The sequence below is a fragment of the Capra hircus genome, chromosome 3 (assembly GCF_001704415.2).
Source record: "Capra hircus breed San Clemente chromosome 3, ASM170441v1, whole genome shotgun sequence".
Classification (NCBI taxonomy): Eukaryota; Metazoa; Chordata; class Mammalia; order Artiodactyla; family Bovidae; genus Capra; species Capra hircus.
Genome location: NC_030810.1, coordinates 26,946,420 through 26,961,118, shown reverse-complemented (window position 1 = coordinate 26,961,118; position 14,699 = coordinate 26,946,420). Strand labels below are relative to the sequence as shown.

At 34.2% G+C, this 14,699-nt stretch overlaps 1 protein-coding gene across 3 annotated transcripts in view; it reads left to right on the top strand.

The window, feature by feature from the left end:
* The window catches only part of ZCCHC11 (zinc finger CCHC-type containing 11), a 196,784-nt gene that overhangs the window by 120,699 nt on the left and 61,386 nt on the right, over positions 1-14,699 (top strand). For all 3 annotated transcript variants that reach the window (XM_005678404.3, XM_018044181.1, XM_018044190.1), the window contains 5 exons: positions 6,063-6,240; positions 7,827-7,915; positions 9,037-9,088; positions 11,280-11,349; positions 13,010-13,136. In XM_005678404.3, coding sequence (XP_005678461.2) covers positions 6,063-6,240; positions 7,827-7,915; positions 9,037-9,088; positions 11,280-11,349; positions 13,010-13,136 — 516 coding nt within the window. The remainder of the gene's footprint in view (positions 1-6,062; positions 6,241-7,826; positions 7,916-9,036; positions 9,089-11,279; positions 11,350-13,009; positions 13,137-14,699) is intronic.

The following is a 14,699-nucleotide window of genomic DNA, read 5'->3' as shown; positions in this document are numbered from 1 at the left end:
ACATCCTTGAGTGTGAAGTCAAGTGGGCCTTAGGAAGCATTACTACAAACGAAGCTAGTGGAGGTGATGGAATTCCAGCTGAACTATTTCAGATCCTAAAAGATGATACTGTTACAGTTCTGCACTCAATATGCCAGCAAATTTGGAAAACTCAGCAGTGGCCACAGTACTGGAAAAGGTGAGTTTTCATCCCAGTTCCAAAGAGGGCAGTGCTAAAGAATGTTCAGACTACCAGACAATTGTGCTCATTTCTTGTACTAGTAAGGTTATGCTCAAAATCCTTCAAGCTAGGCTTCTGCAGTACTTGAATTGAGAATGTCTAGATGTACAAGTTGGATTTAGAAAAGGCAGAGGAACCAGAGGTCAAATTGCCAACATTCATTGGATAATAGAGAAAGTAAGGGAATTCCAGAAAAAAAAATGTGCTTCATTGTGCTAAATCCTATGACTGTGTGGATCACAACAGACTTTGGAAAATTCTTAAAGAGATGAGAATACCAGACCATCTTACCTGTCTCCTGAGAAAGCTGTATGTGGGTCAAGAAGCAACAGTTAGAACCTTATATAGAACAAATGACTGGTTCAAAATTGGGAAAGGAGTATGACAAAGCTGTATATTGTTACCCTGTTTATTTAACTTATATGCAGAGTACATCATGTAAAATGCTGAGCTGGATGAGTTACAAGGTGGAATCAACATTTCCAGGAGAAATAGCAACAATCTCAGATATGCAGATGATACTCTGCATATCTCATGCCAGAAAATGAAGATGAATTGAAGAGCCTCTTGATGAGGGTGAAGAAGAGTGAAAAAGCTGGCTTAAAACTCAACATTAAAAAAACTAAGATCATGACTTCCGTTGCCATCACTTCAGGGCAAATAGAAGGGGGAAATGTGGAAACAGTGACAGATTTTCTCTTCTTGGGCTCCGAAATCACTGTGGATGGTAACGGCAGCCATGAAATTAGAAGATGCTTGCTTCTTGGAAGGAAAGCTATGACAATCCTAGACAGTATATTAAAAGCGAACAGATCACTTTCCTGACAAAGGTCCATATAGTCAAAGCTGTGGTCTTTCCAGTAGTCATGTACGGATGTGTGAGTTGTACCATAAGGAAGCCTGAGTGCTAAAGAATTGATGCTTTCAGACTGTGGTGCTGGAGAAGACTCTTGAGTGTCCCTTGGACAACAAGGAATTCAAACCAGTCAATCCTAAGGGGAATCAGCCCTGAATACTCATTGGATGGACTGATGCTGAAGCTCTAAGACTTTAGCCACCTGATGGGCAGAGCTAGCTAACTCATTGGAAAAGACCCTGATGCTGGGAAAGATTGAAGGCAGGAGAATGGGATGACAGAGGATGAGATGGTTGGATGGCATCACCAACTGAATGGACATGAACTTGGGTGAACTCTGAGAGATGGTGAAGGACAGGGAAGCCTAGCGTACTGCAGTCCATTGGTTCACAAAGAATCAGATGTGAGTTAGTGACTGAATGACAACAACAAAAATCCTGCTTTCCTAGTACCATGTTTTGATAAGACAGTTCTTCACATTGAATATTCTTAATACTTTTATTAAAAATAATTTGACCTTATATATGAACATCTACTTCTGGGCCCTCATTTTATTGGCCTCTGTGTCTATCTTTATGCCAATGCAATACTCTTTTGGTTACTGTGACTTTGCACTAAGTTTTGAAATCAGGAAATTTGAGTCCCCAGAGTTTGTTGCTCTTTTTCAAGATTGTTTTGGCTGTTTGGGGTCTCTTGAGGGTCCATGTGAATTTTAGGATTTTTTTTTTCTTTTTCTACAAAAAAGTTGTTGGGATTTTGATAGGGATTGAATTGGATATGTAGATTGCTTTGGATACTACTGACATCTTAACAATATTGAGTCTGCCAGTCCAGAACATGGAATGCTCAGTTGCTTAGTTGTGTCTGACTCTTTGTGATGCTATGGACTGTGTAGCCTGTCAGCTTTCTCTGTCCAAGAGTTTCTCCCAGCATGGAGTATCTTTTTTTTTTTTAATTCATGTCTTCTTTAATTTTTTTAAGCAGCATTTTGTCTTTTTCAATGCATACCTCTTTCATCTTCTTGGTTAAATTCATTCTTAAGTCTTTTATTCTCTTTGATGCTGTTTTGGATGGAATTATTTTCTTCTGTTTCAAATTGTTTATTGTTAGTATATAGAAATGCACCTGATTTTTAAAATACTTCTATTTATTTTTATTTTTGACTGAGCTCAGTCTTCGTTGCTGTGCAGAATTTTCTCTAGTTGTGGTGAGTGGGAACTACTCTGGCTGTGGTGAGCAGGCTTCTCCTTGTGGTGGCTTCTTTTGTTGTGGTACACGACTGTAGGTGTGCAGGCTTCAGTAATTGCAGCATATGGGCTCAGTAATCATGGCTCCCAGGCTCTAGAGCACAGACTCAGTAATTGTGGTGCATGGGCTTAGTTGCTCCACGGCATGTGGGATCTTCCCCGATTAGGGACTGAACCCATGTCTCCTGCACTGGCAGGCAGATTCTTTACTGCTCTGCCACCAGGGAAGCCCAGAAAGGCACCTGAGTTTTGAGTGTTGGTTTGTATCCTGCTGAATTTGCTCAGTAGTTCTGATGTCTGTTTTTAGACTTTTAAGGGTTTTCTATATACTCAGTTCAGTCACTCAGTCGTGTCTGACTCTTTGCGACCCCATGAATCTATATACTAGATTATGTTTATCTGTGAATAGGGATAATTTTATTTATTCTTTTTTAATGTGAATGCCTTTTCTTTCTTTTTCTTGCCTAATTCCTTTGGCTAGAAGTGTTGAATAGAAGTGGTGAAATGGTCATTCTTTACTGGTTCCTAATCTCAGAGGAAAAGTTTCAGTTTTTCACTATCAGGTATGATGTTAGCTATAGGTTTTTCATACATGGTCTTATGTAGCAGTAGTTTCATTTTGTTCCTAGTTTTTTGAGTGTTTTTACCACAGAGGGGTGTTGTATTTTGTCAAATGGTTTTTCTGCACCAGTTGAGGTTCTTTGTCCTTTCTCCCCTTTCATGCTGTTAAGATGATGTATTACATCTTGATTGTTTTATGTTGACCCATTCTTGTGTTCTAGGAATAAATCACATTTGGTCATGGTGTATAATCCTTTTAATATTCTGTGAATTCAGTTTGCTAGTATTTAGTTGAGAATTTATTGAAAGTTTTTAAATAGAAGAATAACTGGTATGTGCTATGCTTAGTTGCTCAGTCATGTCTAACTGTTTGCAACCCCATGGACTGTAGCCCTCCAGGCTCCTCTGTCCAAGGGGATTCTCCAGGCAAGAATACTGGAGTGGGTTGCCATGCCTTCCTCCAGGAGATCTTCCCAACTCAGGTACTGAACTGAGGTCTCCGCATTACAGCCTGATTCTTCTTTGTCTGAGCCACAAGGGAAGCCCAGGAACACTGGATTGGGTATCCTGTTCCTTCTCTAGTGGAACTTCCCCACCCAGGAATCGAACCAGAATCTCCATTGCAGGCGGACTCTTTACCAGTTGAGCTACCCAGGAAGCCCAATAACTGGTATAGATACAGGGAATTGGATGAAGAGTCAGAGATTAGAAATGGGAGAATGATTAGGAGATTTTTGCCTCCTGGGCAAATTTTCCAAACCTGAACTAGTTCTTTCCATTATTTACCTCACCTCAGTAGAAGGCACCGCCATTTGTCCTGTTCTTAGCATAAGCACGTTTTGAGTCATCTTTGGTTCATCTCTTTCTTTCATACCCCACATTCAAACAATTAGTAAATTCTATTGAATATGCCTTCAAAATATTGTATATTTCACATTTAGTCATTTGTCACATATCTCTACTTTTTGTGCTGTAATCTGAGCTACCACCATCTGTCACCTGAACTGATTTCAAGTTATTCCATTCCCCGCCCCCCGACAATCTTCTTCATGTAGCAGCCAGAATTTTCTTTTAAAATATATCATGTTATTTCCTACTTATAGCCTATCGGTGGCTTCCCAACTTAAAATTCTAAACCCTCATCAGATTTTACAAGGTTGTACAATATTTGGCTTCTACTTAACTTTTCAACTTCATCACATTTCATAGTCACCTCTTTGTTACTCAGCTTCAGACATTAGGCTTTTTTTTTTTGCCTCTGAGTCCTTGCATTTACTATTTCCTATGTCTTGGAAAATACAGGGAATTGGATGAAGAGTCATAGATTAGAAATGGGAGAATAATGTGGAGATTTTTGCCTCTTGGGCAAGTTTTCCAAGCCTATTTCCTGTGTCTTGAATGCTCTCCCCCCAGAAATTTAAATGTATCTTTTCTTCACTTCTATCAAGTTTCTTTACCTGTTTAGAGTGATTTTGTCTACTCTATTCTATAGTAGCACCCTCTTCTCATCAGTCTGTAGCCTCTTACTCTGTTTCTTCTTAATAATACTACCTGACACTATAATATTTATTTATTTATACGTTATCTGTTTTCTCTAATTAGAATGTATGTTACAGAAGGGCAGGGATTTAATTGATCATATTTATGATAGGATATATATCATGTTGATATGAGGATGATCAATGATATGAGGATATAAATGACAATATTTGATGGAACAGTATCCTAAAGGAGGTAGAATAGGCTTATTAATAGCATAGAGGAGTGTGTTCATTGATCGTCTTTTATCCATTTTCAATCTAGAAATACTTCTGTGTATATAAAGATAGTTTTGTTACATGTTAATTTTATATCATTTTTTTCACCAAGTATGTTGGGTAAATCCTGGAAAAAAAAGTCCTGAAAACTGATATATCTGTTTATCTAACTTGTATTTAGTTTATAGTTAAGATTGTAAAAATGATCGCAGAAACTTGTAAAAACAAAATTGTCTTACTTTCTATGTTTAACTATTCTGTCCCATAGGTAAACTTTATATAGGTTAAAACTGATTATGATAACAATAAAATTAGGAATAGATCAAAGTCTTTGTTTAGCCATATTGAGTGTGGGAGGAGGAAAGAACAAATTTACTTTTGATTATTCTTTTGGGAGCTCCTTATCTCAGAAAAATAAGAGATTGTTTCTGACTGAAATGTGATAATAGAAAATGCTTTTATTATAATATTAAATAAGAAACGTAATAGATGCAGGAGATGTGGGTTCAGTCCCTGGCTTGGGAAGATCCCTTGGAGTAGGAAATGGCAACCTGCTCCAGTATTCTTGCCTGAAAAATTCCTTGGACAGAGAAGCCTGGTGGGCTACAGTCCATGGGGTTGCAAAGAGTCAGACGTGATCGTGTGCTCTGTGCCACGCGTGCGTGTGCGCACACACACACGATCTTCAGTTATGTTAAAAAAAAATGAGCAGAATAGTATAGAAGGGAGCTAGTGGATGATTTTCTTCTTTTCCTGTAATTTATGTAGCTTTTGCAGTTACCCTGTATTTTTAAAAATTAGTATTAATCAATTAATTTTGAAAACTTACTGTGCATATGTAATATAGTCCCCATTTAGCTCCTTGTTTTAAATTGGCTTTCAAACTTAGCAGAATAAAGATTTTTTTAAAAACCATTTTGCCTAGTTTTGTATAAAATAACAGGGAAATCTTTTTTAATGGGAGGTAGTATATAAAATATATGATGATAGTGTTTAGAATGTTTTCCTGCAGTGGTTTAATCTGATACTGTACATGCCAGTCAGACACCGTCAAGACCTTCTGCTACACCTAAGACAGTCTCTTTTGGCTACAACAGAATGATCAGCTAAATGTTGTACTTATGGAATCTTGGCTTGTAGCATTTCATAATTTATGCAGACAGTAAAGTAAAACAAGTTTTATTTTTCAAATGTTTAATAACAGCTCCCCCCATAGCATCTCTCATGCTTTCAATCCTGTTTCACAAAGGCAGGGATCTCTGTCTCTTTTGTTCAGTTTCATTTCCTAGATGTCGTAAATCTGGCAATAGAAGATGAATATTGATGATGAATATGTTGAGTATGTCCTGCTCTCCTAAATATGAGGACATTAAAATAGAAGTCTCTTTTTGTATTGTTGTTATTAAACATTACACTAACAGGAAAAACAGGAAGAAAGTGAGCTTCGTTCTCTGCCGCCTCCTTCCCCTGCCCACTTGGCTGCTTTAAGTGTTGCAGTTATTGAATTAGCAAAAGAACAAGGAATAACAGATGATGACCTCAAAGTCCGTCAGGAAATTGTGGAGGAAATGTCAAAGGTTATAACAACATTTTTACCAGGTACAACTTCATTTTATACTTAATTTTAAAAATGATACAACTCTTCCTGTTGCTTCCTCTTAAACTTAATGTTTTTCTTTCCGTTTTTTTCCCTTCTTTTTTTTCTGCTTAAAAGTAGATGAATTTCATTATTTTATAAGTGAACTTTTTGGTGGGAAATAGTTCAGAAAAAGAAAAGGAAAAATTATAGTATGGTATAGTTTTTGTAATAAGAAAAAAAGATTTTTAAAGTGTCATATACTTTAAAATAATTGCTTAGTGATTGAATATTGCATTTTATATTAAATTTTCATTGTCATTGACTTCTGAATGGACATTTTAATCATATTTATTTCAGTTGTATGTATTCATGCTACTCACTAAATAAAATTTTTTTTGCTTGATTGTGGGGAAAATTAATTTAAGGATGTTGGAGGCAAAATTTGCACTTTCATTTCTTTTTTTCTCTTGATCTTTCTTTACAGAAAGCTTAAGTTTTGAGTTCAAGGGGGAATTGGGTTGTTTATTATAGACGTTTATGTATAGATTATTTGCTTAGCCCTTATTTTTTTCCATTAATACTGAATTTAAATAAATGAAAATGTATATAAAATATGATTGTTTCTTACCACCAAAGGGATTTTGGACAGTTAATAAATTATAGATTTATATGAAGCCATTGTGATATTTATAAGAAAGAATATAAATTGAAATTGAAAAATGTTTACTTCTCTATTATTTCTAATAACTAATAATAAAATTAATAATGTAGTTTTATATCTAAAACACATTGGTGTTAATTTAAATTACATATAGAAATGATACACTATTATTATAAAAAAGAATGAAATATTTAGGATTTTAATGACTTAGATGACTTTTAGACATTTTGTGAACATGAAAAGTAGAGTTTTATATGTATAACTGAGTATAAACTTACACTTTCTAACATACTAAATATGCCCATCAGTCCTAATCATGTTATTTTTCAACTTGTCCTCAGAGTTTTCCAACTCTGTTCATAATGTTTGCCTTATTATGATTTTTGAAATAACATGTTTGTTAGTTTGCAAAAAGATGTAGGTGGCATGTTACCGTTAACTTTATTTTGTTGTATAAACTCTTGAAAACTATAGTTTTTTGGTTTTAGGTCTGCAATATCAATTGAGTTGGCTTCACTTTGTGTTTTTAAGAGCATTGGCTGAATGTCTGATTCCTTCCCCATTTAAAGTGCTGTTGCACGTGTAAATAGAAACATCTAAAAATGTAGTTTGTGACAGTACCCATAGCTAGGTTAGTACATTCTTTACTGTTACATATTAAATGTGAAACATACTTCTGGTCATTCCTAAATGAATTATTACTAAAATTTTGTCTAAACACTGAATTTGTATGAGTTATTTCTCTCTTCCTGAACCCTATAAATGAGAAACATTTTTATTCTTTTGTAGATCAGTTAAGGAAGGATATTATTGTTTTAAAATTTCTGTATTAGAATTGGAAGACACAGAATTAAAATATATGCAATCGTCCTACCACTGTTTATTTTTTAAAGTTCTCATATTTGCATGCTGTTTCATACTTTGATATTTTTCCTTCATTTCCAGAGTGTTCACTTAGGTTGTATGGCTCATCTCTGACTAAGTTTGCTCTGAAAAGTAGTGATGTTAATATAGATATAAAATTTCCTCCCAAGGTGAGTAATTAGAAAAGAACCTTTCCTGTGTTATTCTTACTTAGTAGTTAGTGTTTTTTATTATCTTTTTAGAGAAGATACAGGGGAGTGTAAAACTCTGGCTTGTAGAATGTTACCATGATGATTTAACAGTGCTTTTGGAAAGTACTTTTTAGGTGTTAGGCATAGATAGTATTAAAGAAAAATGAGACAGAAAATAAAAAGGAAGAAGAGGATGGCATAAAAAAAAAAGAAAGGAAAAATGCTTGTGTTTGACTGTGTTGAACAGTTATTGCTTATGATAAGCAGCATAAAAAGAGGAAAGAATTTTGAAGTCATACCTCTGTTGTTCAAATCTTGGCTGCACAGGAGCAAGTTGCTTGACCTTCTTGAGCTTCAGTTCTTAATTTCCAAGATAGGAATAATAACTTTTATATTAAATAAGGTGATATATACCATATATTTTTGTGTAGTACCTGGTACATTATGGGTACTTTTAATAAGTAGTGGCTAGAGCCATTAGCAGAATACCAGTGTTGTTTAGCATTGCTAACATTGCTTATTTACTGATACACCAAACATTTAAAATAATTAGTTGACATTTTTTGTGTTTTGAATTTTTTGAAATTAAGTTTATGCTCAAGGAGGTTTGATTTGGGTGAAAGTTTTTTGATGTTTGATTTCTAGTCTGAATCGGCTGTTAACATTTTTTTAAATAGCAGCAAAGAACACATTTAAGGTAAATATTTGACATGGTTGTTATTTAAAGTAGTATTTTAATCTAAGCCTTTTAGCCATGCTGCCAGTTGTCAATATCCTTTAAATTTCTCATCTCAACAACTTCTCTTAGAAATCATATGGTAATTTCTTTTTCATTTGTTTTGATATGAAATTGCAGACTTTTGTCACTCTAAGAACTCATTAATTCTAGGAGTGTTGCTAGAATAATAGCAGTACATGATTTATTTGATTCTACTTCCATGACTAAGATCTCTTAATATAAAAGTAAAACAGTATTCTGTTTTCATTATTTTAAAATGCAAAGCATTATTTTATTACTTATGTTTAATGAATGATCTCTAAAGTTTTGCAACTTGAAGTTTAAAATTAGTATATTGGTTTAATTTGAAACTTTTTTTTAGATGAATCATCCAGATCTTCTGATACAAGTGCTTGGAATTTTAAAAAAAAGTGGTGAGTTTTACAAGTTGCTTTCCTAAAGAAAGTTCTCTAAAGATATATGCATTGTGCTGTTTATGTATGGCTATTCAAGTTAAACTAAAACTGCTAGCATGTTTGAGTCATTGATTAAATTCAGATATATCCATATACATACATGTATTTAGTAGGCTACTAGAATATTTACATGTTGGTTAGATAAAAAGCATCATATTTAAAATCGACATATTATAAACTATTGCCTTTTGGGTAATTTTAAAATTTTACCTTTGAATATTACGGACAGTTCTTGTATAGGAGGAGACAGAAAACCTACAGTCATTAGATTGTTGATGAAGGAAGATTTAGGGAGAGACTTGGGGAAAAATATGTGTATGCATTGAGTAAATATGTTTTTTTCCCTGCTTAAACAATATTACCCATTTATAGTACATCAACCAAATTATACCTAATAAGTTTTTCATATATGGCCCTTCTGTCTGGATTGATTTTTATGTAAAAATGACATTCATATAGGTAAAAATACTTTTTGAATAAAAATTGTAAAAATTATATCTTTTTCAAAGTAAATCCCAGATCATGTAGTACAGTCTGTAGTACTATTCTCTTGGTTTTATTTGCTGCTTCTCTTGTTATAAAGTAAATGCTTAAGAACTTAGAATATGAAGCCAGACTTTCCAGACTCAAGTTTTAGTTGTACCACTTACAGGTTGTGTGTCCTTTGACAAATTACTGAAGTGTTAATGCTTCAGTTTTCTCATCTGTAAAATGGCAATAATTTAGTATCTTTTTGATAAAAAGGTTGTTTATGAGGATGAAATGGGTTAAGCCATAGCTTAGAAAAGTACCCAGTATACAATAACTTCTTAAATTTCTGCTGCTCTCATTGTTATTATTGTTACTATTATCATCCTAAATTTTATGAATCAAAATTACCTGTCAAAAATATTTGCATTTTGGCTTAGCAGAGATAGCTTATTGACTTTAGCCATACCTTCTTATTGGCTCTAGTGTCAGTTCTAAACTTCTTTTCCTCTCTCTCTCTGCCCTGTCAGCTCTCCATTATTTATCAGCTTTTGGCCATTTTTCAGGGAAATTTTTAAGGAATTATTTTGGTTCAGTTTAACCTGTGAAGGGATTTTAATATCATTTTCTTTTGTAATAAATAGCTAACTCTCATTGTGTAAAAGCTCTAAAGCATATTACTGATAAAAGCTTTTACCTTTTTAGACTCACTGCAATTCACTGTCAACCTGGCAAAAATATTTAAAATACATATTTCCACTGAAATACATGGATAGTACATCTTAAGTCACATAGCATAGGTTTTCAAGATTTAGTCTGATTGATGGATTATTCCCTCCATTATATGCCCTCTGTGTTCTTTCAGGACCTACCTCTATCCTGTTACCTACAGGATTTATTTGCAAATTCTTGATTGAGCTCTTTGTATTTATTCATTGTTATATCCACCATGCATAATACAATTCCTGATATATGGCTCTTCAGCACATTTGTTTTGAATAAATTAATTTCAACAAGTACTACTAAGAGATTTTCTTTAAACTTCAAATGAGATAATGTTAATCCATCTATTTTTGTTTAGATTAGATATTTTATGGTGTGGAGCCTACCTTGGAGATGTAGAGAAAGACTTCAGAGTGGAAGTGTGCTTCACCTGTTAGTCCTTCCTTAGGAGCTTTGATTGGGCAGACTCTCCATATATTAACAGCAAATGAGGCCAATAGAGTTAGCCTTTTACTGCCATGGATAATTTAAAAGAACTATATTGTCAAAGCGTTGTAGGTTCTCATTTCGTGACTCCTGTGGAAGTAGCCTTCAGAAGTAAGTGATGTCCTCCTCTGTTTACTATATGAAGGTTTAACAACTTTGGCTAGATTGTATACATACTTAGAAATATTCAAACTTTTAAGGATGTTAAAACCTTTCTTCTTAAGGTAATTACAATGTTCTGATAGTACTTGGAACTCTGCCTATCTGTGGTTTGTGATAATACAGCAGATGACATCAAGAGAGATAAGAGATTCTATTGGGTTGATGCTCAATACAAGAACATCCATCATCTTATGGATTATCCACAGAAGCACTGAGAGTGCTTAGAAGGAAACTATTACATGTTTACCGTAGAGTAAACATTTGACAGTTGTTGACATTAGCTTACCTGTTTTTTTTTTTTCCTTATTAGTATTATATGTAGATGTGGAATCTGATTTTCACGCTAAAGTTCCTGTTGTGGTGTGCAAAGATCGGAAAAGGTTGGTAACAGTGAAGAGAAAATAAAGATTTTTTTTTTTGAAATAACAGCAACCAGGTATGCAGTGAGTATTTCTAAGACAGAACATTTTTGTTTTAGATTTCTCCTTGGATTAACTTGATTAAGCTAGTTTCTATTTATTAAAAATAGCAAGCCTGCTACAAGCTTTTGAACAAGAAATGGAGTTACCAGAGAGTTAGAAATAAAACGTTCTAATGCAAAACTTTTCATTTTTTTATTCACCCAACAATATTGAGCACTTATTGTATGTTAGATACTGCTTTGCTTTCAAACTTTTGCTTTCTTACTTTAATTTCAAAGTAAGAAATAGTCTTTCTTCTCAAGGAGCTCACTGTCTATTAGAATTTAGTTTTTAGTTCACTGAAATTGAGGTGTCATTGGAGATGACTTTCTGTTCAGATATTTATAGGACTGAGGCAGCAACATACTTTTGATAAAGGAAACTACAATAATCCTACTTGAGACCAATGTGGGAGAGATGGAAACAGTATAGAAATAATAAAGTGTTCTTTTATTGATTATTTATCATTATTTCTTGTATTTTAAGATTACTATGCTTATTCAAAGCTAGAAGGATCTATGAAGATCTAGTTCAACTTCCTTATTTTCTAAATTTGAAAATTGAGACCTTAGAGTGAGTAAGTGATTTATCCAAATTCAAATTATTTAGGGGAAAGTTAGAATTAGAATAGAAGTATTAACAATTTCTAGTGATTTTTCTACCACATTGTGTTAAATTGCCTTTGTGGCAACCTCAGTCATATTCTCCCTGCCACCAAAATGTTTCTGCTATAATTTTGTTTAAGGTATCTCTTACTTTCACTTAAATATAAGCATACTTGTGGATTAATAGATAAATTCTTTCTAATCTCTAATCTGGAAATAGCCTAACAATAAAATCTTAAAAGTTGGATAGTAAAAATTAGATTTAAGAAGTATAGCTAGTTCAGTATTTCATATTTTGTTTTTATTATGTGCAAAGCAAAAAGAATAGACTAGGAAGATATGTTGCATTGTTTAACATTGATGTGATCAGTGTCTTTCACCTCATATAAATAAAATTTTGATTAATCATAATGCAGCTTTTCAGATTAATTTTTCATGATCTTAAGTACTAATTACTTAAGATTATTTTTTTCTGAAGTATAAATGAACAGATAAAACATCTTTAATTTATATGGAACTCTAGTGGAGAAGGCAATGGCACCCCACTCTAGTACTCTTGCCTGGAAAATCCCATGGACAGAGGAGCCTGGTGGTCTACAGTCCATGAGGTCTCTGAAAGTCGGGTACGACTGAGCGACTTCACTTTCACTTTTCACTTTCATGCATTGGAGAAGGAAATGGCAACCCACTCCAGTGTTCTTGCCTGGAGAATCCCAGGGATGGTGGAGACTGGTGGGCTGCTGTCTATGGGGTCGCACAGAGTCGGACACGACCAAAGCGACTTAGAGGCAGCAGCAGCAGCAGTGATGGAAATGATACATAGTTTTCAGTTAGCTGTAAGTTTATTAAAATATTTGTTTTTTATTATGACTTCTTAGGTGTTAACTATGGATACCTGGAAAGTATAGCCACAGGATTTGAAATATTCTGGTTTTTAAGGTATTAATACAGTGAAATTTCTTTTTCATTCACAGTGGTTTACTTTGCAGAGTGAGTGCAGGAAATGATATGGCATGCCTCACTACTGATTTGCTTGCTGCTCTTGGCAAAATGGAACCTGTCTTTACTCCTTTGGTGTTAGCTTTTCGCTACTGGGCTAAGGTATGTGGAACTGAAGGGAAAAGTACTTAATATTTAGATAACTAAGGCTTTTTCTTACACAAATATATAACATAAATCATAGTGTTGTGGGGACAAAATAGTTATCTCTGCTGGACAGAAAGTGGTATGGCAGGTTCTGATAATGGAATGAAAATAAAGTTTCACAGGCATGTGGAGTTATTTATAGTTTTAGATTATTATAGTTCATTCTCTTTTATGCCATGTAGAAGTATTCTCTTATATCTACACTCAGGTTTTCACTCTTACTGTAAGTTAAAGTTGTAAGGTTGTAAGATATGGTTATGCAAATTAAGATTCTTGTGTTTGCATGTTTTTTTTCCAGTTTCTGTCTTAGAATATTATTCTCTTTCCTCTTAAATTGTTGATAACCTGCTGCAGTTTTTAAATGGGAAACTGCTAAGATTTAAGTATCTGAGTTTCCTAAATTAGAATTAACTTACATTATTAAAGGCTGTACTTCCCCCTCTGCTCCCCCCTTCTACCCTTGGAGGTAGCAAGAAGTGGTAATTACCAGTATCAGTCCAAATGGCAAGAGAGAGAAATTTTAGCTTTTTTGTATGCTGTTCATCAGTACAGTATTCATTACTTATTAGACTAGTGATGAGTAAATTCTCTGTCTTACACAAAGAAGATGAATTAAAGGGATAGTGGTGGAATGATAACTTGAGAACAAAAACAGACAGAGGATTCTTTTTAAATATTTTGCCTCAACTTTTGATTGGGGGAATCTCCCCATAGTTGGGGCAGAACCAGCTGAATGGAACAGCTTAAAAAATAACAAACCATCAGAAGCCTATAGTTGGGGTGTCTTCATATGTAAGGCCTTTGTGTTTGTTATTCCCTTCATCTAAAATGTTCTTACCCCTACGTATCCATGGGTTAGGAAAATCCCCTGGAGAAGGGAATGGCTACCCACTCCAGTATTCTGGCCTGGAGAATTCCATGGACAGAGGAGCCTGGCAGGCTATAGTCCATGGGGTTGCAAAGAGTGGGACACAACTGAGCGATTTTCACTTTTTCCACATATCCAGAATGGTTCACTCTCTTACTTTTTTTCAAGTTTCTCCTCAAATTTCATCTTACCAGAGTTTCCTGGTCCACCCTGTATAAAATAGCATTGTCTCTATCACTCTCTCTGCCTTTTCCTTTTTAAATTTTTTTCATATCATTTCTTACTACCTGCCATACATATATTCATGTATTGTTTATAATTTGTTTTCTTCTGTGAAATTATAAGCACTGTGAGGATAGGAATTTTAGTCTGTTTAATTATTCATGGCTGGTCCCAGTGTTTCTCATTTTCCTGTGCCAGCTCAGAGTAGGCATTTAATAAATATTTGTTGAATACATGAACTAGTTCTTCAGAAAGATTTTTAACTCTTGGAAGTGACTGGGAGAGGTGAACCAGTCTAAATAAAATAAAAGCAAGTGGAATACATGTAAGATATCATCATAAGAAAGGCTAATATATTGTGACCATGTAGGGTTTATTTCAGGAATATAACAGTAGTTTAATATCAGGAAATCTGGTAACATAATGTA